Below are 27,233 nucleotides of genomic sequence, written 5' to 3' on the forward strand. Positions count from 1 at the left end.
CTATGGCGTCTGCTCCTGATGATAACTCTTTATTATCAGACCAAGACACCAATCAGTTTTTGGTGTAAGCGGGGATTAAACCCCAGATTTCTTATTCAACTATCAGAGACTTTACCAGTTGAGCTAACTGGAACTCATAGTTGCTTACATGTAGTTTGAAATCTCATATTGCAAGTATTTCGCTGGATTTTTTTTTTTTTTTTTTATATTTCATCTATTCAAGTTCATCATCAATAAGGGAAAAGAGACATAAATAGTCATGTATGTTATAGAATCATAAACCACTTACTTCCTTAATTTAGACCTGCTGACTCCACGAAATCTTGAACTTCTTTTCACTGTGGTGGCATTACTAGAAGTTTGGTCAACTTGTTGCTGTGGCAATTGCTGCTGGTTCTGATCACTTTGATTATTATCATCACTATTACTAAGTGCAGCTACAGTTGTATCTCTTCGCCGTGTCTCTTCACAGACCGTGTTCCCTCAGCCTCACCATTTGCCACACACATGCGCTGCCTTCCTACATTCTCCTCATTCTTCAACACCATTGTTTCCATCTCTTGTATCCTTCCTTTGATGGTTTCTCTCTTCCTTTCCTTCTTTGTGTGGTTGCTTGAGCTAATAAGTTAAGAGTTTATGTATATATATACACACATCACTTGTTTGCTTCATTTGGCTTATTATGTTTTTGTTTTTTTTGTTGTTGCACCTGTGATTTAATAAAAGTCTAAACAAAGGAGACGACGATCACTAGGTAGTTAAGAGACAAATTTGGAATGTCAATCCACTGTTTCCAGTGCTTTTGGCTTTGCTACACATAGCCGGCTGGCTGCACATAACAACATAGGTACAAGGTTAAAGCAAGGCTATGCCATTTCAAATGATTAAAGAACTTCATTTGTCAAAACTAGCAGCAGGACATGTATAGATATAATATTTAGAAAATGGTACACATCGAGCCCATTCTTACTCTTATTCAAGTTCTCAACCTCAGTTTAATAGTACTCAAATAATTAAGTTCATCCTTTCTTTTCAGTTAAGGTTTTTTCTAAAATCTTAATCTCAAAAATGGGATCAACTATCGATGTCAATAGACTAATCATGATTGGCTACATATATTAGGACAAATTATAATTTACCCACCTGTGATTTAGCCGAAATTCCGAAATTTAAGTTGTTTATATGTGATTTGAAATTTGAAATTTAAACCTATGGCGCCTGCTCCTGATGATAGCTCTTTATTATCAGACCAAGACACCAATCAGTTTTTGGTGTAAGCGGGGATTAAACCCCAGATCTCTTATTCAACTATCAGAGACTTTATCAGTTGAGCTAACTGGAACTCATAGTTGCTTACATGTAGTTTGAAATCTCATATTGCAAGTATTTCGCTGGATTTTTTATTTTTATTTTTTATCTTATTTGATCTTATATTTTTATGTTTTTTAAGTTTTTGGAGGAGAGAGACATAAAAGCATAGCAAAATTACATATTTAACCTAGTTTTTAGCAGAAATGGGTCACAGAACTCTAATTAAGCTAATTTTAGGTGGATAAAGTGCCAAATTTCAAATCACAGGTATGCAACTTAAATTTCGGCTAAACCACATGTGAGTAAGTTGTAATTTCCTTTTCTTTTATAATTTTATTCTATCCAATATCATACTTTTTATATCTCCTTAAATAACATGTCTTGAAGATCTTTTTATCTAAGCAATGTTAGTGAAATAAGAAAAAAAGGAAGAAAAAAAGGAAAAAAAAAAAAAAAACATTGACACAGATTTATGTGGTTTAGCAATGTATATATATCCGCATGATATAAAAAACAAAGGGTCTACAACATATTATACTGTGAGAAAAATCGCAACCCGTTATATTGAATTTCCTAATATATTCTTATCATCGGAATGCATTGTTCCATTTTGCTTCACTTCATTACACTTTGTCCACTAGATCTCTAAATTAAAAACTGTTAATTTCTCATTTAGAATATGAGCCATTATATCTAACAATTATAATTATTATTTTTTAAGTAAAGCAAAAGGAAATCTATTATAATGTTGTTACAACAGGTGGTAAAATCCATTGCAAATTTTGGACCCCACTTCCAATCAGGTCCATGTTTTGGGCCCACATTCTTTCCGGAAGTTTCAGGTAAAATCATCCATGCTTGGCATATGAGGCAAATAAGAACACTTAAAGAATGTCTTTGATCTTTTGTTATTTAGGGACGAGAAGGACAAAATATGGGACTATTTTTCAACAAATTGTTACACGACAACTTGGTAAATGCATCTTCATTATATCAATTTCTAGGGTTCTTCGCCTAGCTAGATAGAATAATTTTGTTTTGGTCTTTCAAATTTGGATGGCTTAATTAGATTCTTCTCAGTTCTGACCGTGTTTGGAGGGTACTTGTCACAGGAATATGAGTCTGCTCCTTCCACTGAGCTCATAATATTGACGTTGAATTCCATGGAATCAGTTGGAATCAGTAGGTATAATACTCTTGCAACCTCTATAAACTGTTACAGAACACATATTGTGAAGAATAATGGGTTGGCACATATAATGCATTTGGATTATTATTCTGGAAATTATAACTTAAGGATCACTAAGGAGAGTACAACCAAATGTTGTAACTTACAAAAAGTGTAAATTTATAGCAAGCTGTAATCTTTCAATCCCCTCAAATTTACTGTCTAATATCTAATTTTGAGAAAATCAAACCTGGTGAAATTAACCAATATCTTCATTCTAATTATAACACTCTGTGGTCCTAGCTAAACACCCAAAAACACCTTTTAAAGAAACCCTTCAACCAATTATTTGTTTTTCTTGTGTGTCTTTTCTTTTATTTAAAAAAAAAAAAGTGGGACAGAGAATTTGTATTTATACTCTTAAGTCCGTATATGAAAGGTGCCATATATACCATTACCAATTTAGAAAGATTTCAATTTGTTTCTTAAGTTTTATTATGTCATTCACAATTCTTCTTTCAATTGCCCATTTGTTCTGAATTAATCTTCTCAGTAAATGTGAAATATCTAGAGGTGCTGATATTGCATGTCTATAGTTCGAGTATTTTACTGCATCTTAAATTGTGTAGTACGTACGTATTAATTTCAGAGGGCTAGAAGTAGAACCTGAGTGGTTGTGCTTGTGTACAACTATGTGTTTGTGCGTGCATGATATGTTACTATGTTAGTATTCAAAATCAATAATCAATAAAACATATAAAATAAAAGTATTTTAACTTTTGGTTGGTTGAGCTCATGATATTATGTCACATGAACTAAAAATATTTTAACTTTTGGTTGAGTTCATGATATTAAGTCATATAAACTTTTGTGGGTTCCAGTTAGCTCAACTGGTAAAGTCTTTAATGGTTGAATAAGAGATTTGAGGTTCAATCCTTGCCTACACCAAAAACTGATTGGTGTCTTAGTCTAATGATAAAAAGCTATCATTAGGAGTGGACGTCATAGGTTGATATTATCTAAAAAAAAAGTCATATAAACTTTGAAGTTTCACAATTTATATGTTATCATTTTATTATTATATATATTTTTAGTTGAATTTAAATTCTATTATATATATATATATATATATAAACATTCAATTAGAATGTTAACAGTCATTATTTCTTTAAATTGTAATATACAAAGTTTGTCAACAGAATCATAATATAAATTCTTATTAAAAACTACATAATTATCTAATCTCTTATTTAGACAAAACAATTAAATATGAGAAAAAAAAATTATATTATGTTAAATTTTCGTATGCATACTAAACAACAAAGTTGTTTCAGATTCTAGTTATTGAACTTTAGGCAATACTAAGGATTGAAATTGTGATTAGCTCAAATCACCCTATTAACTTATGACAACCATTAATTTATTGCATGTGAAAAATCATTGTCTAGTTGTGGCCGGCCCAGAATGGATGGGAATTCCTGTGGGTAGACACAAAGACTGGTTCAATCGTAGGCTAATAAGTACGAAAGACAGATATATATTAGATATATAACAAAGACAATTTATATAAGAAAGAAGAGAGCATATACAAGCCGACAAAAAACAATAAACTATGTATCCATATAAAACTAGTTGCTAATATATGGATTACATGGGCTTGAATATGTGTGTTATGATTTAAAGTGGGCTTTGTCCTTTAATTGATAGAAAAACAGCGGGCTTCTTTTGGCATCTAAGAGATTTTAAGCCCAACCTTGTCCATTGAGTTTTTCTTCTTGATGCAGATAAGTCATAGGTGATAAGCACCATTTTGATTCATGTCACTTGGTTTTTTCTTTTGTTTTGATTTGCTTTGTTTTTTAGATGGTTTATTGTTGGTGTAGGCAGGTGGGTAGGATTCAAACTCAGGTTTTTTTTATTATTTTTTTTTATGGATTTTATTTAAAAAAAAAAAAAAAAAAATTTAGCTGAGCTATAGAACCCACTTTTTATTTTTGAGAAAAAAGCATAAGTAAACTTTTGCATTGCTATTAACACAACTAGTGTGTGTTTGGGAATAGATTTTAAGCCTCTCTTTTTTTCTTTTCTTTTTTTCCTTTTTTTTAGCTTTTATGTACCGTTTTTTAAAATCTCAATTTTTTTCTCACTTTTTTTCAAAATATAAATATATTTTAGCATATTTTTAGCAAAAGCAAAATAAGTTGTTCTTAACTTATAGCTAATAACACTTTAGCAAGGAAGGATGTAACAAGAATACGACCATAAAAAATTGGACCGTTTAGTAAGAGATTTCTAATAACGTTGTTTAAGTGTTGTGAAAATATGTATGGGTTAAAAAGTGTTGTGAAAATACGTGTTATGATATTTAAACACTGAACATGCATGACTCAAACTCTTTTTTGCAACTATTTCGTACTATTTATAAACTATATATATGATTGTAATAGAATTCTTTATTATTCGCTATTCTATACTTCTAAAAATAATCATATTCTTTAATTGAAAGTAATTTAATAAGGCAAGAGCCTTATAACTCAACTAATTAGCACATTTTAATTTTCTTTTTCAGGATATTTAAAGTTCAAATCTTTCCTCCCTTGTTTTAATTATCAAATTCCATAAAATTAAGACAGGTTTTTTTTTATACAAGTCTGGTTATAACTTCTAAATTTTATACTTTCTTACAACACGCGCTTAGTGCGCGTGAAATACTAGTCCTAATTAACTCCTAACTTGGCTTGCAAAAATCATTATTAAAGGCCTCATCAAGACCCAATAAATTGCTTTTGCCTTTATTCCCCCATATATTCCTTTAGCTCACATACATACCCAATAAAATGCTTTTGCCTCTACTCATTTTTGTCCTTCTTATAACAAGGGGAAAAAGGTGATTTAATTTTTTAAACCTGAGTTCTTTATGTGGGGAGTATTGGGCAATACTATTGAGCCACAAATTTCTTGGTGCCTGTACTATCTCTACTCTATAAATAGGAATCTGCTGAGTCCAAAAAAAAAAAAAAAAAAATCCAACCTCTAATTACATAAAAACCGTATAAGATCAGTTGGATTAGTGACTGAAAAAAAGGGGTGCTTCTTGGTTAGATGATCAGCCTATTGGTGCAGCTCAAGGCTTATTGTGAAGAATCAGGATTATAGAAGAGATTATGGCAACTAATAATGCATGAGATGTACTAGCTTTTTTTCTTTTCTTTTATTTATTTTTTTTAATTTATTTTACTGAATGAGCTATTTTGTTTCAAAAAACAAAAACCAGATACACAAGCATTAAGCTGCGAACTACACCAAGATTATAACCAACAACAAAGAAACATAACAATCAGCTTACACTAGAACCTACAATAAAAGGAAAATGATCCTCTCCGGTTCATAGAAAATGAAAATGAAAGTTTTAACTGTGAAATTGACTCTCTCAATTTCTAGTGAAATAGAGAAAATCTTGTTCAACAACAAATGCTAGCACCAATAAAAAATAGTAACTGTGAGATGCCAAAGGTTACAGTGGGCCCAATTTGAAACAGAATTTGGAACATTTTGACTAAAGAAACAATCAATATCTAACATCCTACATATATAACTGCATACTCAATTTTAGAATTTGATCTAATCTAACCGTGCCATTATGGATCCTAACATTGCAATCAATCCACAGGTAGTGATAGACCTATCACAGCTGCACAAGCTATCTTACAGATAGTTTGCTGTAAATATTTTCCTTTTAATCTTTAAGCTTTGGTCCTAGGCTTTGGTTTGAGCAAGCATCTTTATTAATGTGTCATTTGTCCCAATATAACATAATTTTTCTGCTTTTTGAAAATGAATTGTTTTAAAAAGCCGTTTATTAAGTTGTACTTTGAAAAAGCACAATTTCAAAACGAGATGCCAAACATGCAAACTCTTGTACTTTGATCACATAAAATATCAACAAAAACTTATAACTTGCAAGGCATAAGTTAGGGAAAAATCACATTATTAAAAAGGTTATACTAACTTATGCCCTTAGGGCTTTAGAACATATGTTAGTAAACTATTTTAAGAAAATTTTTATAAAAAAGTGAAAAAGTGTAACTTTTTTTTTACAGTTTTTTCAATTTTCCATATAAAATTTTCTAAAATGAATGATTACCCTTATTAAAAAAAGAAATGTTATGTTCACAACATTTTCACAACACTTCACAACAAATTTTTAGGTAACAGATTGTTATTGCTTGTTATCATGACTTATGAGTGAGAAAAAAAGTTTTTTTTTTTTTTTTTGAGAATCAAAACTATGAAACTTCATTAAGGTAGGCTCTCAAGATCAACCAAAAATATAGATTCAAGGTCTAGTGGTACTTCTTCCATCTAAACGGACATACTAGGAGGTATAATTGCTCTCCTTGCTAATGAATGTGCTAACTGGTTACAATGTCTTCTGACAAAAGATATATTTGCTTTTGAGAAGTGAGACAACAAAAAAAGAATATCGGTTATAATGTTTCCGTAGCGAGTGAGCTTGCTACCTCCATTCATTAGGTTCTTTATAAGGAGCTCAGAGTCACCTTCAAGAACTATATCGTCAAAGCCAAGTTCCAAAGCAAATTCTAAAGCTCTTCTAGCCGCTAGGGCTTCCATCTCGATGACTGATGTTGGTAGAGGTATTTGTTGAGTCAAAGACGCCAATTGTGGATTCAAATTAAATCTAATAATAACATACTGCCTATGATTTGTTATAAAAGTGTTATGAAAATCTTATAAACACAGCACTTCTTTATTAAAAAAGTAGAAACAATTTTGCAAGTGATTATTAAAATTAAAAAATTAAAAACAAAGAAACGACACGTCGTTTAGGCTTATCATCAATTCATCACACACACAAGAGGTCACAGCTAATGATATCCAAATTCGCGCCACAAGGTAGTGTGCGCAATGCGCACGTCTTCTCTACCTATATATATATGTTCAGAAAGCCACTCTCCCACTCATTTTCCAAATCCATTTCTCTCTCTCTCTCTCTCTCTCTCTAAAAATCCCATTTTGCTCTGCGATTTCGATTTTGATTTCGATTTCTGAGCCATGACCGACGGTCACCTCTTCAACAATATCTCTCTCGGCGGCCGTGGAGGCACTGTAAGCTCTCTCTCTCTCTCTCTCTCTTCTAGTGCGTTTCGTTTTGCTCTGCGATTTCGATTTCTTAGCTATGAGTTTTTGTTCTTCGATTTACTTTTTCTTTCTCAATGCTATTTCGTAACCCTAAAGTAATTTCCATGTATAACGTAACTCTCTGTGGTTGGGTGCGTTTGGTTGCGCCGTTAGTTGGAGTGTAGAAGATTAGGGATTTTGACATTTTGTGACTGTTTGGCTGCTAATCGCGAAACCCTAATTGATTTTGTTTTTTTTCTTTGTTCTACTATATTTTATTTCTTAGTTTGGTTCTGAAAAATTTTGGCATTGGAGTTTGGTCTGTTATGTTAGTTGGGTGACTTCGTGAGGAAAATGGTGCGTTTTATAAGCCCTAATTTGTGACTTTAGAACCCTAATTTCGCTGCATTTTCTAAAATTTTTCAAATTTGGTTTGTTTGGTTGCAGTGATAGTGGGAGGAGTTGTGATTATTGAATAGGGATTTGGTGACTCTGGGTGCTAAAAATGGTCTTCTTGAAACCCTAATTGATTGTGTTTTTAGTAATGTTTTTTTTTCTCTTTTTCGTTTGAAAAAATTGGGCTTTGGTTTGTTAAGTTTGCTTGGTGACTTGTGAGGAAAATGATGCATTTTGCAAACCCTAGTTTTCTGACTGTGGGACCCTAATTTCACTGCTTTTGATAATGTTTTTGAATTGCATAGCTGGAAGTTCTAGATAAGCTGTTTGGTTAGTGAGAAATTACAGGAGAAAAAGTGAACTTTGTAATGCTGTCATTGGAACTTGTTTGTGTCTCCAATTAGGAACCCTCATTCATTTTATATCTTTTCCCCCAATTTTACGTATATATTGTTTTGAGCTGTTTAATTGCTAAATACTTTTGGGGGTATAAATGACTCTCAAAATCTTTTTCACATGATTCGCATCATGTAAACTTTTTAGTAATTGCCAAAGGTTTTTGAGATTGGTAAATTTGATTATTAAGTAAAGTTAGGAAATTTTCAGAATGCTTCCCAGAAGGAAAAAAGAAAATATAAAGGCTTGGAAAGCTTCTGTGTGTGCCCTCTTGATAATGCTATTAAAACTTTATTTTATTGCATTTTTTAGACTTAATTACTCTAGCCCAAACAAGGTTATGCTTTACTGAAATCAAATCTTGACGTATTCATAATGATTTCGTGTTGTCATATGTTGAATGCAGAATCCAGGGCAGCTGAAGGTATTTTCAGGAGGGATTTTATGGAAGAAACAAGGAGGTGGTAAGGCAGTTGAGGTGGATAAAGCTGACATCATGGGGGTGACATGGATGAAGGTCCCAAGGTCAAATCAACTTGGTGTTCGGATCAAAGACGGGTTATACTATAAGTTTACTGGGTTTCGAGACCAGGTTATTATTCTCTCTCTCTCTCTCTCTCTTAACTATTTTAGTGAATGCTATAAAAGAAATGCACTTTAGCTTGTGTTAACAAGCTGAGCTGTTGGTTTCTTGTTCCATGCATCTGTTGTGTGTCAATGTCTTTTTTGAATGATAATAATATGGAAATATCTCTAATCATGCATAAATGCCCAAAACAAGCTTATCCTTATATTGCTCTTTTATGTTTGTGCTGTAGGATGTCACAAATTTGACCAATTTCTTCCAAAACGCTTGTGGCATAACACCGGAGGAGAAACAACTTTCTGTCAGTGGACGGAATTGGGGAGAAGTTGATTTAAATGGTCAGTTACTCTTTTCCATTCACTTTTTTCCTGAATGTTATATATTAAATCATCTTGTGTTATGCTACCCTTATTTGGCTTGTGGGAATGTTCTTCGGTTGGTGTAAATTCTCTCTCTCTGTTTATTTTGGGTAAGTGATCAATTCAGATGGCACTACCCTAGCTTATAGAAATTCTTTTTTTTGGGAATTCTATTGTTTTTACAATGTTATTTACATGCAATCTTGTGAGCCATCCATGAAGTGACCATTATTTGGTGTTTTTCCTTTGTAAACTTCCCATTCCTTTTTTTTTTTTTTGGCTTTTCCCCACTCTTAAATTAATTTATTTATCAAAAAATAATTTGGAGTTTCTTGCTTGTCAAATTAGAATTTTGTGATGTCTCCAACTTATGCTAAAGTATTTCAGAAACCTTCTCATACATGCAATCTTGTGGTCTCTTCAGCTTTAATTGTTATTTCTTATTATCCTCACTGCAATATCATGAGAGTTATTCTTTTTTTGGTTAAAATACTATTTTGGTCCCTAAACATTACTAAAAGTTTGTTTTTCATCCCTAAACTATTGAAAAAAGTTCTTTTTTCATCCCTATTTTTGTAAACCATTGAAAAAACTATTTACAAGGTTTAGGGATGAAAATAGAATTTTTTTAAGTTTTAGAACGAAAGACAAACTTTTGTTAAAGTTTAGGGACCAAAATAATATTTTACCCTTTTTTTTTTCTCTATTTGGAACTTACCAGTGATATAGAAAGTAGAGTTTTTTTTTTTTTAAAAAAAAAAAAAAAAATTGTTACAAGTATGTTGATTATCTTTCATAAGAAAGTAGAGTTTAAAAAAAAAAAAAAAATTGTTACAAGTATGTTGATTATCTTTCATATATGATTTTTGCTGCTACTAGGTTAGTACTAGTAGGCTGCCCTCATTGTATAATTTCAATTTGTCCCTTCTCTATTGCTTTTTGCAGGGAATATGCTGACTTTTTTGGTTGGTTCAAAGCAAGCCTTTGAGGTATCTCTAGCAGATGTCTCACAAACTCAGCTTCAAGGGAAAAATGATGTAATCTTAGAGTTCCATGTGGATGATACAACTGGAGCTAATGAGGTCTGTGGGGGTGTATTTAAGCTTCTGTTTATTGAATGACTGCAAAGTACTCCCTAATTGGATGTTTATGAACACATAGTTACTTTCAGAACTGCTATATTTAAATTTAGGCTTTAGTTGTGGCCCCTAAAAAAATGCTTTACTTGGTATATGACTTCTTTATTTTTGAGAAGGTACTTAGTATAAGATTATCCTAGGTGGCAACAAATATTTTAATTTTAGATTGCTTGTTTGAGATTAATGTTATTGCTTTCTGATTGTTTTTATGTTATTATCACAGAAAGATTCATTGATGGAGATAAGTTTTCATATACCTAATTCTAACACCCAATTTGTTGGTGATGAGAATCGTCCTCCTGCTCAGGTTGGTTTCTTCTTGCTATGTGGTAAAATTGTGTGATTTACTTATTGTGATTGTCACTGATGTCTTTTCCATCAACTGTGTTAGGTTTTCCGTGACAAAATTATGTCAATGGCAGATGTTGGTGCTGGAGGTGAAGAAGCTGTGGTTACCTTTGAGGGTATTGCTATCCTCACGCCAAGGTAGGTTTTGTGGGATGCTGAGAACTTTATATGTTCCCTTCATGTATGGCTAACATAAATTTTTACTTTTTTCAGGGGGCGATACAATGTTGAACTTCATCTCTCATTCTTACGGCTCCAAGGACAAGCTAATGATTTCAAAATTCAGTACAGCAGTGTTGTTCGGCTGTTTTTACTTCCTAAGGTTTTCTTCTTGGGGCTGATATATAAGGGTTCTGATTAAAATGTTCAATTTATGTATATTCATATCATGTGTGTAGATTGTTATATGTGTATTCGTATCATGCAATTTATGATTGCCTTTGCTCAATTGATCAGTTCTGGTTTCTGTAATACTGATCAAAATTTATATGGCCTTGTTCTGTACATTTATGCAGTCAAATCAGCCACATACATTCGTTGTTGTTACTCTTGATCCACCAATCCGTAAAGGGCAAACTTTGTACCCACATATCGTTTTGCAGGTATTTTGTTGGTTTCAGTGTATCACTATAGGATCCTATTATTGCAATGTTCTCATATCTTCATTCTTGCACAGTTTGAAACTGACTTTGTAGTTCATAGCGACCTGACAATGAGCGAAGATCTTTTGAACACCAAATACAAGGAAAAGCTAGAACCTTCATATAAGGTAATATATTTCATTTGTTTGTTTGTTTCTGTTTTCTTTTTCTTTTTATTAGCTCTTAATTGTTAGACTTTAGAGTTGCATATAAGTTTTAGAGACCTGAGCTTGCTAAATTCACATTTGAGTTCTTTGATGGCTTGTTTTGAGCAAACAGGGGCTCATTCATGAAGTTTTTACAACAATATTGCGTGGCTTGTCTGGTGCCAAAGTTACTAAACCAGGAAAATTCCGTAGTTGTCAAGATGGTTATGCTGTGAAGTCATCATTGAAGGCTGAAGATGGGGTCCTCTATCCACTTGAAAAGAGTTTCTTCTTTCTACCAAAACCTCCTACGCTTATTCTTCATGAAGAGGTACAGTGTTTTAACTTTTGCAGATAAATGATAAATCTGATATAGTGTGATGGACACCCCATTGAGATTGACCCATTTTATTTTATTTCTGATTATAGATCGAGTATTTGGAATTCGAGAGGCATGCTGCTGGTGGCTCAAATATGCATTACTTTGATCTTCTTATAAGACTGAAAACTGAGCAAGAACATCTATTTCGGAACATCCAGAGGAATGAATACCATAATCTTTTTGACTTCATCAGGTAATTTAATTTTCTCATCTCATTTCATGGATAGTAATCATCTAGTTGTCTTTAAGTTCTCAACTTTGGGCAATTCATGCAGTGGGAAGGGATTGAAAATTATGAACCTGGGAGATGTCCAAACTGCAGATGGTGTGGCACGTGTTCTTCAGGATGAAGATGATGATGCTGTTGACCCACATCTTGAGCGCATTAAGAATCTAGCTGGTGGAGATGAGAGTGATGAAGAGGTAAAATCTTCTACTAATACTTTTGGCTTTCTTGTTCCTTTTTTTTTTTTTTTTTTTTAAAAAAAAAAAAAAAAAAAAAAGATTGCAACAATAATAGCCAGAATCTGTTGGTATAACAATCTGAAATGTTGGCGATCTCTAAGCTAGTTGGATGGAGCATATTTTGAGGAGAAACTAGCTAGAATTTGGTTTAAAAAGCCAAGTAGCGAGTTCCATTTGAATGTTCTAAGTGTTCTACTCATAAGCCATAATTATTTGTTGGATGAATACACTCATATTTTTATATATCTTAACTTTTTTTTTTTCCCTCCTTTTCTGTTTGAAGAGAATTGAGCCTCAAAATACAATCTGTTTTGCTTGTTATTCCTTTCCTTCTTTCATTTTTGTTTTTTGTTTTTTTGTTTTTGTTTTTGGGGGTTCATTCTATAAGCAGCAATTTCGAAGAGACATAAAGGAAAGGGGAAACAGAACCAAGACATGGCTGTGAATTGTGGACGCAATGATCGATATTGAAAAATTAGTATCTTCGATAAAAGATGCGCCCATGTCGTCCAAATGTTGCATCTTCAAAACCCCCATCATACTTCGCAGGATAAATGAACAAGCTTATGTCCCGGATGCATTTTCTATCGGGCCTTTCCATCATGGCGATCGAAAGTTGAGGGACACACAAAGTATTAAAATTAAGTATTTTAAAGGCCTTATTTCTCGATCACATTTTCCGGAACAAATTTTGAGAAATTTAATCAATTCCGTCATGGAAGTGGAGAAAGAGGCTCGTGAGTGTTATGCTTGGCCAACTGATTACGTCATGGAAGTGGAGAAAGAGGCTTGTGAGTGTTATGCTTGGCCAATTGATTACGAACCAAATGATTTTGTAAAAATTCTGGTTATTGATGGGTGCTTCATTATTGAGTTGCTACGCAAGTTTACTTATCCCAACCTAAAAGAAGAAGATGACCCAATTTTCAACAAGTTTTGTATGAAAAAATTTCTACTCCATGACTTGATATTGCTAGAAAACCAAGTACCTTGGATGGTACTTACGCGTTTGTTCAACTTGACCACGGGCCCTGAACACCGCCATCCCTTGTCCGAACTTGCCATAAATTATTTTAGTTCCATTTTCTCACTCTCACCACCTTATATACATTCCACTTGTATCGAAGACATCAAGCATATTCCCGACCTGCTTAGAAAATGGATGATTTCATCAATTCATGAAGAAGTTGAAGGAAGCCCACTTTCATCGGAAACCATTCCTTCTGCCACAAGTCTCGATGAGGCTGGAATGAAATTGATAATGCGCGAGTCCCGAAGCATCTTGGACATAAAATTTGATAAGGGGGTCCTGGAAATCCCTCCATTACTAATTAACGATACAACGGAAGCCGCCTTTCGGAATCTCATCAGCTTTGAACAATGCTACCCAAAATGTCCAGCTAGGAGCACTTCCTATGCCATATTCATAGACCGCCTAATTAACAGTGCCAAGGACGCAGAATTACTCGGCAAGTATAAGATAGTTGAAAACTGGTTGAGTCCAGACGATGCGGCCCAATTATTCAACAAGCTTTACCTCAATAACAACGTCAACGAAAACTATTACCAAAGCCTTTCCAGGGACCTGAATAGTTATTGCAATCAGAGGTGGCCACGATGGCGTGCTGGGCTTGTGCGCAATTATTTCAACACTCCATGGGCTATCCTTTCAACAATAGCCACTGCCATGCTACTAATCCTCGCTTTTGTACAAACTTGGTACACCGTAATCTAGTATTTCAACCTTCAAAACTGGTGATATAACTTGGAATCTATTGCTCATCTACTTTGGGAGTGTCCTCTTGCAAGAAATGTTTGGGCCCTTTGCCGAGGGAAGCTCCGAAATGTCCCAATAATGCTCAAGATATTTTCATGTTCTTTCGATATCTTTTGGATAAACTTCCACAGCAGAAGATGGGTCGTGACTGCTTGGGCAATTTGGAATGCTTGAAATAAATTTTATTTTGAGCATATCCAAACCCACCCAAAGGTTATTCTTGATGGAACAATTGGTTTTCTGTAGGAGTATCAGAAGCTGGTGGCTGCTCAGTGATTTGGTTGTGTATTTATGTTGCTATTTGGTATTGTATACCCATGGTTTCTATATTTTTGGCATATCTTTTGTTTTTCTGCTGCGCTGTTTTCTGCGTAGTTGTTTGCTTCTGCAGAATAGGTTTCGGCTTCCCCTGCAATATTGTTTTTTCAGGGTTCTTATGTACCATTTTTCTCATACTTCATCTAATAAAATTTCTATCTTTTATCTTAAAAAAAAAAAAAAAAACTGGTGATACATGAGTGATATGTCAGTGATCGATGCTACAAATGTTATTACATATTACAGACTAGCTTGTAATTCTATACATCTGCATGAATGTATTTATAAATAAACAAAACTAGTTTGCAACCTTTGCCAAAAAGCATTGAACACTATTGATAAAAAGGGAATTTCCTTTTTGTCAATATTAGTTTGAATTTTGTTAAATTCTAAATTACTGTTTTTCAAAAAAAAAAATGTTGGTTATTATTATAATGAATGTTGTATAAGGATGGACCCAGCTGGGGGCCCGGGCCCACCCTAGGTCCACATTTTTTTTTTTTTGAAGTTATTATATATCTTATTTTTGTAGTTGGATCTCTTTCTAAAACTTTAGACACTTCTTCTGCTCAATAAGCTTAGTAAGTTTCACCTAAATAGCAACTATCTAACTCAAAAACTTAACAAAAACAATAAAAATATTCACAATAGTGATTGTATTTTAGCCAAAAAAAAAAACTATTTTACTACCAAAGAACAAAATAAATCATGTATTATTGGACCCAAATGCACCCAAGAGGGCAATGTCTGGTTTCATGTTCTTCTCACAAATGGAAAGAGAGGCGAGTTGTCTCTTCTACATTTAAGGCACTGATTATGTCTTTTGATGGTATAGTACAAGTTCAAGGGAAAAATGAAATTAGATGGCATGGATGGGTTGGTTATGAGGGCCTGGAGAGGATATTTTAGGTCAGGGCAGATTTTTGTTGATATTTTTTTCAGGGAAAGTCCAAAAATAAATCCTGGAGTTTTGGGGGTGTTTGGTAGCTTAGTTTGAACACACTTTTTAGTATTTTAAACAACATTCCGCACATTTTCAAACACTTTTTCATCCACATGTATATCAAAAACACCTAAACAATATTACTCGAACTCTTCTACCAAACACTCCCTCTTGTGACAAGTGAAACCTCATACTTTTAGATGTATCACTTTAAACCCCATACTTTAATTATTGTTCCAAACAAAACCCCACCTATGGTCACAGGTGTTTCAAAATTTTCAAGTGTTTAGCACAATAGTGAAAGTGTGGGGGTTTAAAGTGGCACATTTGAAAGTATGGATTTTAATATGTAGGACTTCTGTTAATGTTTTATGATAAATTTATTCGTAATGGTTTCGGTTCAGGTTGAGTGCATATGTACAGGTGTATAACATATGGATAACCATCCTGGCTTGAACCGACTCAACCATTACCAAGCCGACTAATGTTCCTAGCCATAGTCAGCCAGTTCTATTTTGAGCCAAGTGAAAATGTCTTTGATTGCAATGTGAGAAAATAGAGAAATCGAACAGAGTAATTCTTTTTATATGGGGGTGTACAAATGTCTTTTTTTTTTTTTTTTTTTAAAAAAAAAAAAAACTATTTTACTAACTAAGAACAAAATAAATCATGTGTTATTGGACCCAAATGCACCCAAGAGGGCAATGTCTGGTTTCATGTTCTTCTCACAAATGGAAAGAGAGGCGAGTTGTCTCTTCTACATTTAAGGCACTGATTATGTCTTTTGATGGTATAGTACAAGTTCAAGGGAAAAATGAAATTAGATGGCATGGATGGGTTGGTTATGAGGGCCTCGAGAGGATATTTTAGGTCAGGGCAGATTTTTGTTGATATTTTTTTTCAGGGAAAGTCCAAAAATAAATCCTGGAGTTTTGGGGGTGTTTGGTAGCTTAGTTTGAACACACTTTTTAGTATTTTAAACAACATTCCACACATTTTCAAGCACTTTTTCATCCACATGTATATCAAAAACACCTAAACAATATTACTCGAACTCTTCTACCAAACACTCCCTCTTGTGACAAGTGAAACCTCATACTTTTAGATTTATCACTTTAAACCCCATAATTTAATTATTGTTCCAAACAAAACCCCACCTATGGTCTCAGGTGTTTCAAAATTTTCAAGTGTTTAGCACAATAGTGAAAGTGTGGGGGTTTAAAGTGGCACATTTGAAAGTATGGATTTTAATATGCAGGACTTCTGTTAATGTTTTATGATAAATTTATTCGTAATGGTTTCGGTTCAGGTTGAGTGCATATGTACAGGTGTATAACATATGGATAACCATCCTGGCTTGAACCGACTCAACCATTACCAAACCGACTAATGTTCCTAGCCATAGTCAGCCAGTTCTATTTTGAGCCAAGTGAAAATGTCTTTGATTGCAATGTGAGAAAATAGAGAAATCTAACAGAGTAATTCTTTTTATATGGGGTGTACAAATGTCTTTTTCTTTTTTCTTTTTTGGGTCAACACATGCAACTAGTAATTGTTGAGTGTTGGTCATGAGTATATTGCTAACCTTAGTCATGTTGACCACAGAATGTAAAGAAAACCAACCCTGGAATTGCCTTTACAGAGGGGAGAAGAGTTCTTGGAGATAAGTGGAAAAAGATGACAGGTAAGCTTGATCATTGCACCTCATCAGGAACTCTGTATGATTTGCCAATTATAGCTTGTATTACTTCTCAGCATCTTAATACTTTCCCATGTGTGCTGAATGTGTGTGCAGTGGAGGAGAAAGAACCATATGAAGCAAAGGCTCAGCAAGATAAAAAACGTTACGAGGATGAAATCAGCGGCTACAAGAATCCACACCCAATGAATATAGATTCAGGAAATGAATCAGATAGCGCATAGATTAGCATAGATAATATTATCCTCCAGTTTTTGACCATCTGTGCTGAATGTGTGTGCAGTGGAGGAGAAAGAACCATATGAAGCAAAGGCTCAGCAAGATAAAAAACGTTACAAGGATGAAATCAGCGGCTACAAGAACCCACAACCAATGAATATAGATTCAGGAAATGAATCAGATAGCGCATAGATTAGCATAGATAATATTATCCTCCAGTTTTTGTGCAAGTGTTGTATTGGTCAGCTCGGATTAATACTAGATATTTGTGGGATATTTGACAATGGATCTATGCATGTTCATGAGTTAGAAGCTATTTTCTCCTTTCCTTAACTGATGGGCTAATTGGTAATGAAAATTCCATATCCTGTTTGGTGCCTGGTTATGACTTCTAAGTACTTCAATGGTCCGCTTGGTTTGAGGGTGAAGGAGAGAGAGTAGAATAGAGTAGAGTAAAATTGATCCAAAATTAGCTTATTTTTCGTCAATTCTACTTTACTCTCCTAACTTTCACTTCTCCTCCCTCCCCCTCAATCCAAACGTGCTTAAGGATGGCAGTTTTTCACACAAAATTGCGCATTAATTTTCATTTGGGGCATTTGTGCGAAAGTAGCATGGTTGATAATTCAATTGTTTTCAATTTAGTTATCATCCTTTTAGGTTTTTCTCCCACCCAAAATTATAAATTCTTTTTGTATTCAGCTACTTAAAAAGAGGAATCTCTAGATTGTTTTGGAATGACTTCTAATACATATATGGACACTAATATTTATTTTCGAAAAATGTGTATTATAATTGAGTATTTATTAATCTTTAGAATGTGTCCATAGGGAATTTGTTAACAGGATTTAAAAAAAAAAAAATTCAAATTGTGGGCATATATCCAAAAAAGAACACATAACTACAATGAATTTATGTGTGCAAGCTAATTTATTATTAACAAGTGTATTTTCTTTAATTTATGTGTGCTAACCCATATCACGCACACACACAACTCACTGTTGCCTAGAAAACCCACTACCCAATAAAACCATATCACCCACACTCATAGCCGCCTAGAAAACCCACTGCCCAACAATGCCATATAACCCACATGTCCCATGATGGTTGTCAAAATCTCGATCTGGATCCTACGATTTTACGATCTCATTTGCCCAAAACGATCTAAATCTTTCAAGAATTTTAGTGATCATTCAAGATCGTATGATTCTGACGATTCTAAACAATTTTGGTTTCTTGTAATCTTCTTTAACTTAACAGAAGGTTCAGTTTGACCTAAATGAAAAATAATATTCTAATATATCAAGTTTTGCTATTCTAACATAGCAAGATAAAGTGTTAGTTGAAAACAAACAAAAAATAACATTCCACAATAGAGTGTTACGATTTGAGATTTTTGACATCTTAAATGATACTTACAAATGGATGTAATAATGCATGGTAATTACATCAAATGGATGCAAATTTTTTATTTTTTTATAAATGTATAATTTATGTGATTATTTAACATACCAATTTGTTTTTTCTCAAATAATGTAGGATCTTATGATTCACGATCCGATCCCACGATCCACGATCCCACCTGCCTCCTACGATCTTACGTAGTATCCTGATTTTGACAACCATGTGTCCCACAACCACAACCATCAGAATTGAACCACTGCCACTAGCAAGATGCCACCCAAAAACCAACAAAAAACCAAAACCAAGTAAAAAAAAAAAATGCAACTCACTTACCCAAAATCATAATCCACTTCCATCCAAAACACAACCCACCGATCTACTGCTTAAATATTGCTCCTTCTTCACCCAAAATCACGAGACAGAGAGAGTTGAAGAGTTAGGGCGTGAGAGGGAGAAAGAAGAGAGAAGAGAAAGTCAGAAGGTGAAAGGGAGGCAGTTAAGAGAAATGAGAGATTCAACAACACCACCACGCTTTGATCGACGAGCAATCGATCGCAATCTACATGATCGACAAGGTTTTGTTGCCAAAGGAGCTTCTTAAAGCTCAAGCCGAGACTCTGGCATTGGCACTGACTCCCGAAGACGCAGCAAATTATCTCAAGGCAAGTAAGAAGAAGACGAAGAAGATGGGTTTTTGAAAGGGTTTTTATTTTTTATTTATTTTATGATTTGGGTTGGGAGAGAGGAGAGAAGAGAGGAGAGAGAATAAAAGTTAGGGACAAAGTTGTTTTTTGCGGTCCAAATTGGTGGGTTTTAAAATATTTTGGGCCTAGGTAGGACACAAGTTAGACTTGATCTACTCCGGATTAGTTTTGACCTAATCCAACTAGTTTATTTTTTATTATATATATATATATATATATTGAAAATTAAAAAAAAATACAGAGTGTTTTAGACACCGATTTTTTTTTTTATAAAGAAAATAAGCAATTAACAACATATATATTTTTCTTTAAAAAAAAAAATCTATTGTTTTTTATTATATGTTTGAAATATAAAAAGGTATAATTATTTTTGATAAAGTTAGAAAATATTCAAAGTATATTTTGTAAAATAAGAAAGCTTAACATAAAACTATATAATATGAGAAAAAAAATTACATTACTTTTTAAAAACTGTTTGGAAGTGTTTGAGGGCCTTAGAAAGTGGCTAAAGGGTTTTATATTACGCAGGGTTGTATTTTGATGGTATGGGCAAGGTTTTTTTTTTTTTTTTTGGAGAGTTTCAATCTATAACATCCACTCTTGATAGTAGTTTTTTATCAACAGACGAAGACATTAATCGGTTTTTAGTGTAGGCAGAGATTGAACCTCAAATTTAACTATTAGAGATTTTAGTAGTAGAGTTAACTAGAACCTATTTTGTTTATTTTTTTAATTAATTTTTATTGTCTCATGTCTAGTTGAGGTTTTTTTTTTTTTTTGAGAAACTCTGGTTGAGGTTTGAGTACATAGAAGTGCTGTATTTTTATGCCGAATTCTTGGAGTGTGCTTAGCAAAAGGCATAAATCTTTGTGTTTTTTTACACAACAATTTTTTGCAAATTATCTATAACTTTTTTTTTTTTTGGTTGAAAATAAGTTAATTTTTACTTTTTATTTTTTTTATCACATATTTATAAAGCTATATCTCAAACGACAATTATCGAGGTCAGGATTTGACAATTTGTCAAAATTACGTAGCCTGTATGAAAACTATGAACAAACTATATTTTTAAGTGTGAAATTTTACAAAAAAGAGGGTTCATTCACATAATTGCTTATATAATATAAAAAAACACCATATTTTAATCAATTAAGCCTAAAATTAACCCACATTAATTAACCCATGTAAAGTTGTGTAAAAATATATGGTTACTAATTGCTAAGTAATCATGTAAATTTAAACGCATTATTCATTTTGAATTTAATTTAATTTAATTTTATTATTATTATTATTTATCTCAAGAATGAAGCAAGAGAATAGATGGTGGTTGTTATGTGTAAAGAAAGATAAAAAATTTTAAAAATCAAGAATAATTGATATTTTAATGAAATATAGTGTAAAATAAATAATCTAATGTGAGTTGTTTTAAACAGTAAGAATGTAAAATAAAAATAAAAATAAAAATAGAAAATTACACTTTGCCTACCTGTGGTTTGCTCGAAAAATACTTTGCCTACCTATGGTTTAAAAATTGACACTTTACCCATTTAAGGTAAGTTGCATTTGTCTCATGTTACCTACCTCTGTTAAAAACATGGGTAAATTTTTATTTTTGCTACCCTTTTATGTCTCTTTCCTCTTAAAACATAAAAAACTAAAAAATCAAGAGAAAAGAAAATCCAAAATCTAAGTTTTGTAAAAAAAAAAAATAAAACCTAGCCTTTGTTTTGGTAGAAACTAGCAAGATATAACCTTCATATCCCACAAAGGCAATTGTACTTGAATCAGGGGAAACCTCAAAAACTTCCAAGCTTTTCTCCTCCCTGCCAATCAAGGGGCCAATTTTATCAAATTTTGCTTTCACTAAATCAAAGCTATATAAGAACTTTCTCCTTCCTGCTATAATAACTTGAGACCCATGGGGCAAGAAAGATGCCTTTTGAATGGGGCAATCATTAAGATACTTTGTATCTTGGTATTCTGTTTGCCATCAATCTAAAAAAAAAAAAAAAAAAAAAAAATCTAAGCTTTTGATCCAATCCTGCAGCTAGTAGCAATTGTGCATTTCGATGGAACTGAACTGAATTTATTGGACCATTTGAAGGATCCTCTGCATTTGCATCTATGACTATAAGTCTTGAATATTCATGACGTCCAGGCAATAATTTAGTGTTGCTCCTCACAACAAGGTCTTCATTTGTTTGAAGGATATCTTCAATAGCTTCAACATTATTGTAATTATGGAAAATCTTTTCTAATCTAAATTAAAAGTTAGGTTTTAAATTTTACAAAACTTAGTTTTAGATATTCTTTTCTCTTGATTTTTTAGATTTTTATGTTTTAAGAGGAGAGAGACATAAATAGGTTGCAAAAATACAAATTTACTCCGAATTTTTAACAAAAATGGATAACAGGAGACAAACGGAGCTTACCTCAGATGAGTAAAATGCCAATTTTTTAACCATAGGTAGGTAAAATATTTTTAGGACAAACTACAGGTGAGCAAAGTGTAATTTACCCAAATAAAAAAAATTCTTATGTTAAAAGGGTCCTGTTAACGGTTGCCATTAGGACAATTATTAATAAATTATTTTAGAAAAATTTTAACACAATTTTTTTAGGAAATAAAAAAAAGATGACAAAACATTAAAGCCAAAATGCAAAACTTATCTTCTAAGTTCCACAACTTTTCATTTTAGTCCTCTAAATTTGCATTTTGTCATTTCAATACTCTAAGTTTCAAACCTCTTCAATTCAGTCCTCCGTTATCTCACCACCCATACTTGCCGCTAACCTGCCCCAAAAGGGGTGGTTTTGGCCACAATTTAATATTTTAAATTTAATATTATTATTTATTTCTTGATTAATAATTTTAATTTTAATTTTATTATTTATTACATAATTTAATATCTCTCTTTTTCTTTTTCTTTTTTCCATGCCATTGCTGGGTCTCGTTTATGAATTAGATAATGAGTAATGTTACAGATACAAACTATTTTACAATATTTTTACAAAATGTTGATGTAGCCAACTTTTTATTAGTTTTCATCTAGGCTCACTATTATTTAATATCACTTTTTCATTTACCACTAATTACTCACCGCATCAACAGTTTGTAAAATAGTTTGTATCTCTAGCATTATTTTTGGATAATTGTCTACTTAAATCCAGCTTATGTAAGAAAGATATCATTCCCCTTCCATATCTATCCATCTATCTACTATTTTATATGTTCTCTATTTGTTTGTAACAGATACAAATTAAAAAATAAAAATAAAAAGCTACAAGCATAAGAGAGAATTAGATAGATATAGACAATGGCGGAGCCACACACAAGGGTGGAGGGGCCAAGGCCCCCCCAAAATTTTAAAAAATTAATTTATAGCATGTATATTATTTACATTTTAAAAAATGTAGCATATAAAAATTGAAGTTAGCCCCCCAAAATTTTGAGTCATTTCAATGGTGCTCTTAAAAGAAAGAGAAAGTATACTAAAATTATATAATTTAAGAGGTTTAACAAATTAAGCTATGTAGAAAATGATAAATTTTTGTACATGTCTAATAGAAAAAATATATGACTTTTATATACTCATTAAAATTTAGAAGATGATAAATTCCCTTAGTAAATTAATTTATATGTGTGTGTGTGTGTGTAAAGGTTTGTCTTAACTAACATATTTGCATCACAACTTGGCTCTCCTAAACCAAAATTTCTGGCTCCACTCCTAGATATAGAGATAGATATGCAGAATAGTGGGAGCCTTCCCAAAAATACTAATACTAGTAATAGTATTAATACGACTTCATCTTTGTTAGTGAGTACTGAGCACACCCCAACATTGCTTGGGTTTGTGTTCCCAAATGGCCACAGGGGGCCATCATTCCTCCCCTATTGTCTTCCCCGAGAAACGTAGGCCAAGGCCCTTTTTTTTTTTTTTTTTTTTTTTTAAATTTTTAATTAACTTTTTATTGAGGAGGTTTGAAACTTAAGGGACTAAAATAACAAAATGTAAATTTAGATGATTGAAATGAAAATTAATAAAATTTAGAAAGTGAGTTATACATTTTGGCCGAATATTATTATTTTTTTCTTATAAAAATTTTTCTAAAATTATTCACTAACAAATACTTTTAAAACATCCGTTAACGTTTTTCATATTAAAAATAGACAAAAAAATATTTTGCAAGACTAAATATGAACACCCTTTTTTTGATAATCACTAAATATGAATGCCCTTTTTTTGATAATCACTAAATATGAATGCTCTAAGAACATCTCCAGCAGCTTAGCCAAATTTTCACACTGTTTGGAGAGCAAATAGCTTTACCTACCTATTTTTTCAAATATATTTTCTAACAAACTCTTTAACCATTCTCTATTACATTTAAATATTATATTTTTCTAATTTCTTTAATATTATATTTATTCTTTATTTTTAATGTGCACAAAAAAGAGAGAGATGTTGAATATTTTAGTCATAAAAATTCATTTGAAGAGTAATAGTAACTTTTCATGTGTGAAGTGTACTGTAGCTTATCTATTCTATTTTTTTACGATTTAAAGAAATTGTTGGAGCTAATTTTTGTAGATTTGCTCTCCAAAATCGAAACATAGTTTTAGAGAGACTATTAAAGATGCCCTAAACACGCTTACGTTAGTCTTTGAGAGAGAGAACAAAAAGTGGCGCATGTGTGCTTACGTAGCCTAAGTGACGTATATGTCATTGCCACCACAGCAATCACAACGGCTAGAAATAAATGTTGTTGACTTTTCATTAAGGTTATTGAAGAAAAGATAAGCCATGTCTTATGATTATGAGCTATCATCATATAGTGGGGGCGGCTCCATGAGTTGGTGAGGGTGATCATCTGTGTTGGTGAGGGTGGTCATTTGGGAAAAAAAAAATTTATATACCTTAAAAGATATATAATTTCAAATTAATATAGGTTATTGACAACCTTAGAAAAAAAACTTAACCATCCTAAATAAAAATTTGAGTTCATTAAAAATAAAATTTGACCTCTTCAAAAATTTGTTCATTTGAAGATTAATTTTAGTAATTTACATTGAAACAACAATTTTAGATCAATAGCTCAATTGTCAAACTGCAATTTTATCAAATGTTTGACTTTGATTTTTTAAAATCATGTTTTCAAAAGGCATATTTTAAAATCACTATTTTTAAAAATAAAATAAAAAAACTTTTTCAAATATTTAATTTGTTAATACTTGCTTTAGTCTTTAGAGTTTGTTAGATTTATTTGATACATTTTGTACTTATGCATGTCTACTAAGATAATACTTAAATACTTTATTGAACATGATTAATATAATGGTTGGATGCCTAAGTTGAATGACCTTATAGTTTATCCTTTATTTTTTTGCTAGCATTACGAATGAACTTCTTATAAGGAAATCAATTGTATTGCAAAATTCATCTTCTAAGTGAATTTGTATTGACTTGAACAATCTTCTTTCAGATCCTAGGATATGAGGAAATATCTCATATTTTTATCCTAATGATCATTGATGAAATAAGAAAATCATATTTACAAGGAAATTCCTGTTAATCTCTTAGCTATGATTTCCCTTAAAGGAAATTTGTGAAGTATTGCATTGATTCAATGATTATTGGTTTAAAGAATACAAAAATTATTTAGAACAAATCATAAAAAAGAATGATGCATTTTGTTTATATTGTTATTTATTAGGAAAAATGTTTGTAATTGAATGGGAGATCAATAGAAGAACGATCGATTAATGTCAGCTTCTCATTATTTTACTCTTCTATTGTATGCTATAGCTGTCTTATACTTTTCATTAAATTTTTGGTTGGTGAAGTTCAAATTTCTGCATGTACACACTTACTTATTTGGAGTCCTCAATTATAATTGAAAGTTGTTACATGTGAACATCATGCATTCACATGCTACGCTAAGAAATTTGGAGAGATTATTCTGATTATGATATTTGAGTATGTAAATTGCAACCCATATATATGTTTATGTTGAGTATATCTTGTTACATCACATCTCATATATGTAATTTTTTTTATTAAGGGGCAAGTTAATGGATGTCTTAAATGCATTGGTTTGAAAAATATTTTTAGAAAATTTTTATAGAAAAAAAAAAAAAACAATTGATTTTTTTAACAACTTTTTTATATTTCTCATTAAAGTGGCACTAAAAAATTCTTAAAATAGTTCATTAACAATGCCATAAAGGCACTTGATAACTGGACCATTTAATTAAAAGACATCACATTAAATAATATGCCCTTGAAGATTTAGATTTTCTAATTAGGACTAAAAATACGAGACACAAAGCAGTAGTTTTTCCTACTTCCGAGTGGAGTAGTCCATAGTCCATAGTCATTAGCCTAAATATAGTTTTCTCCTTGGGCAGGAATATAGTAAATCACAACCCCAAAATCCATAGTTGTGTGTGGGGGTCAGATTAGGCAAGTTGAGGGAAAAAAATTTATAACTATTATGCCATTGGTGGGTTACAAAAATTTCAAACCACGACCAAATTACAAAAATGGTGGGTTGGTTAAAAATTTGGGTGGTCTTAACTTGGCGGATTGGGCAGGTTAATTTTAGTTATGTATTGTATACTAAACCTCAAATTTTTATTTTATCATTTTGAGAATAAATTTAAAAGTATTTCCTCTAAAACCTATAAACCATTTAAGGACTTGCAATAAAAATAAAAATTATGAAGGGATATCATAAGAAGTGTCCAGTTTCTCATAGATAAAAGTATACACGCCTTATGGTGTGAGTATTTCTAACTTTTTCTCAAAAAAAGAAAAAAAAGAAAACATGTTTATGCCACTATGTAGGCCAAAATGGGAAAATGCCCCTTTTACACAAAAAATCTAGCAAAATGCCGCATGTTTGAAACTAATTAGGGAAATGTCCCTGTTTTGAAACTCAATTTTCTAAAAATCGAGTTCCAAATGTAAAACTCGATTTTTGGAAGATCGAGTTATAGTGAATGTGGACTTGGAATTTTTTTTTTTTTTTGGAACTCAAGTTCCACGAACTCGAGTACCATGTGAAGTACTCGAGTTCATGGAACTCAAGTTCCACTTGAATTTTTTCAAGTAACTCGAGTTCCATGAGCTCGAGTACTTCACATGGTACTCAAGTTCATGGAACTTGAGTTCTTTTTTTCTTTTTTTTCTTTTTTTTTTATTACAAATTTTTCAGTTTGATATAACTTGATTGTCCAAAAATTGAGTTTAAAATTGAAACTTGATTTTTAGAAAATCGAATTTCAAAACAGGGGCATTTTAGTTTGAGAAAGAGGGCATTTTGTTGGATTTTTTGTGTGAAAGGGGCATTTGCCCATTTTGGCCCCACTATATATGTTTTTGAATATGTTGAAAAAATATCACATTTTCTATATTAATTTATTAATATATGTAAATAATGGAGTTAATTTAATTTTTTTTTTTTATATGAGATATATACTTACAATATATATATATATATGTATGTATGTATAGCTAAGTCAGGTTGGGTCTTGGCGGTCTAAAAAAACTTAACCCGTTACTTTAATAGCCGAACCCACACAACCCACTTGGAAATAAGTTTATATCCATGTGGGCGGTGTGGAATGGATCAAGTCGAATGGTTTGGGTGGATTGAGCGGATGCCACCTAGTCCACCCAACCAATCAAAT

At 32.2% G+C, this 27,233-nt stretch overlaps 1 protein-coding gene across 1 annotated transcript; it reads left to right on the forward strand.

The window, feature by feature from the left end:
- Window positions 1-7,449: 7,449 nt before the first annotated feature.
- On the forward strand, window positions 7,450-17,811 carry LOC112023366 (FACT complex subunit SSRP1). The gene is made up of 15 exons (XM_065773857.1): window positions 7,450-7,606; window positions 8,817-9,002; window positions 9,229-9,334; window positions 10,301-10,437; window positions 10,718-10,801; window positions 10,886-10,980; window positions 11,056-11,164; window positions 11,358-11,444; window positions 11,519-11,611; window positions 11,763-11,960; window positions 12,059-12,204; window positions 12,287-12,467; window positions 16,171-16,257; window positions 17,120-17,198; window positions 17,497-17,811. The coding sequence occupies exons 1-15, from the start codon at window positions 7,553-7,555 to the stop codon at window positions 17,622-17,624; spliced, it is 1,770 nt and encodes a 589-aa protein (XP_065629929.1). The 5' UTR covers window positions 7,450-7,552; the 3' UTR covers window positions 17,625-17,811.
- Window positions 17,812-27,233: the final 9,422 nt, after the last annotated feature.

Source organism: Quercus suber, unplaced genomic scaffold, assembly GCF_002906115.3.
Source record: "Quercus suber isolate HL8 unplaced genomic scaffold, Cork oak 2.0 scaffold_81, whole genome shotgun sequence".
NCBI lineage: Eukaryota > Viridiplantae > Streptophyta > Magnoliopsida > Fagales > Fagaceae > Quercus > Quercus suber.

Excerpts from the sequence above, each read along its gene's own strand:
- LOC112023366 (XM_065773857.1), top strand. The coding sequence starts at position 7,553 with ATGACCGACGGTCACCTCTTCAACAATATCTCTCTCGGCGGCCGTGGA. Across the intron at positions 10,438-10,717 it reads ATACAACTGGAGCTAATGAG|AAAGATTCATTGATGGAGAT; the intron begins GTCTGTGGGGGT and ends TTATTATCACAG. Across the intron at positions 11,612-11,762 it reads AGCTAGAACCTTCATATAAG|GGGCTCATTCATGAAGTTTT; the intron begins GTAATATATTTC and ends TTGAGCAAACAG.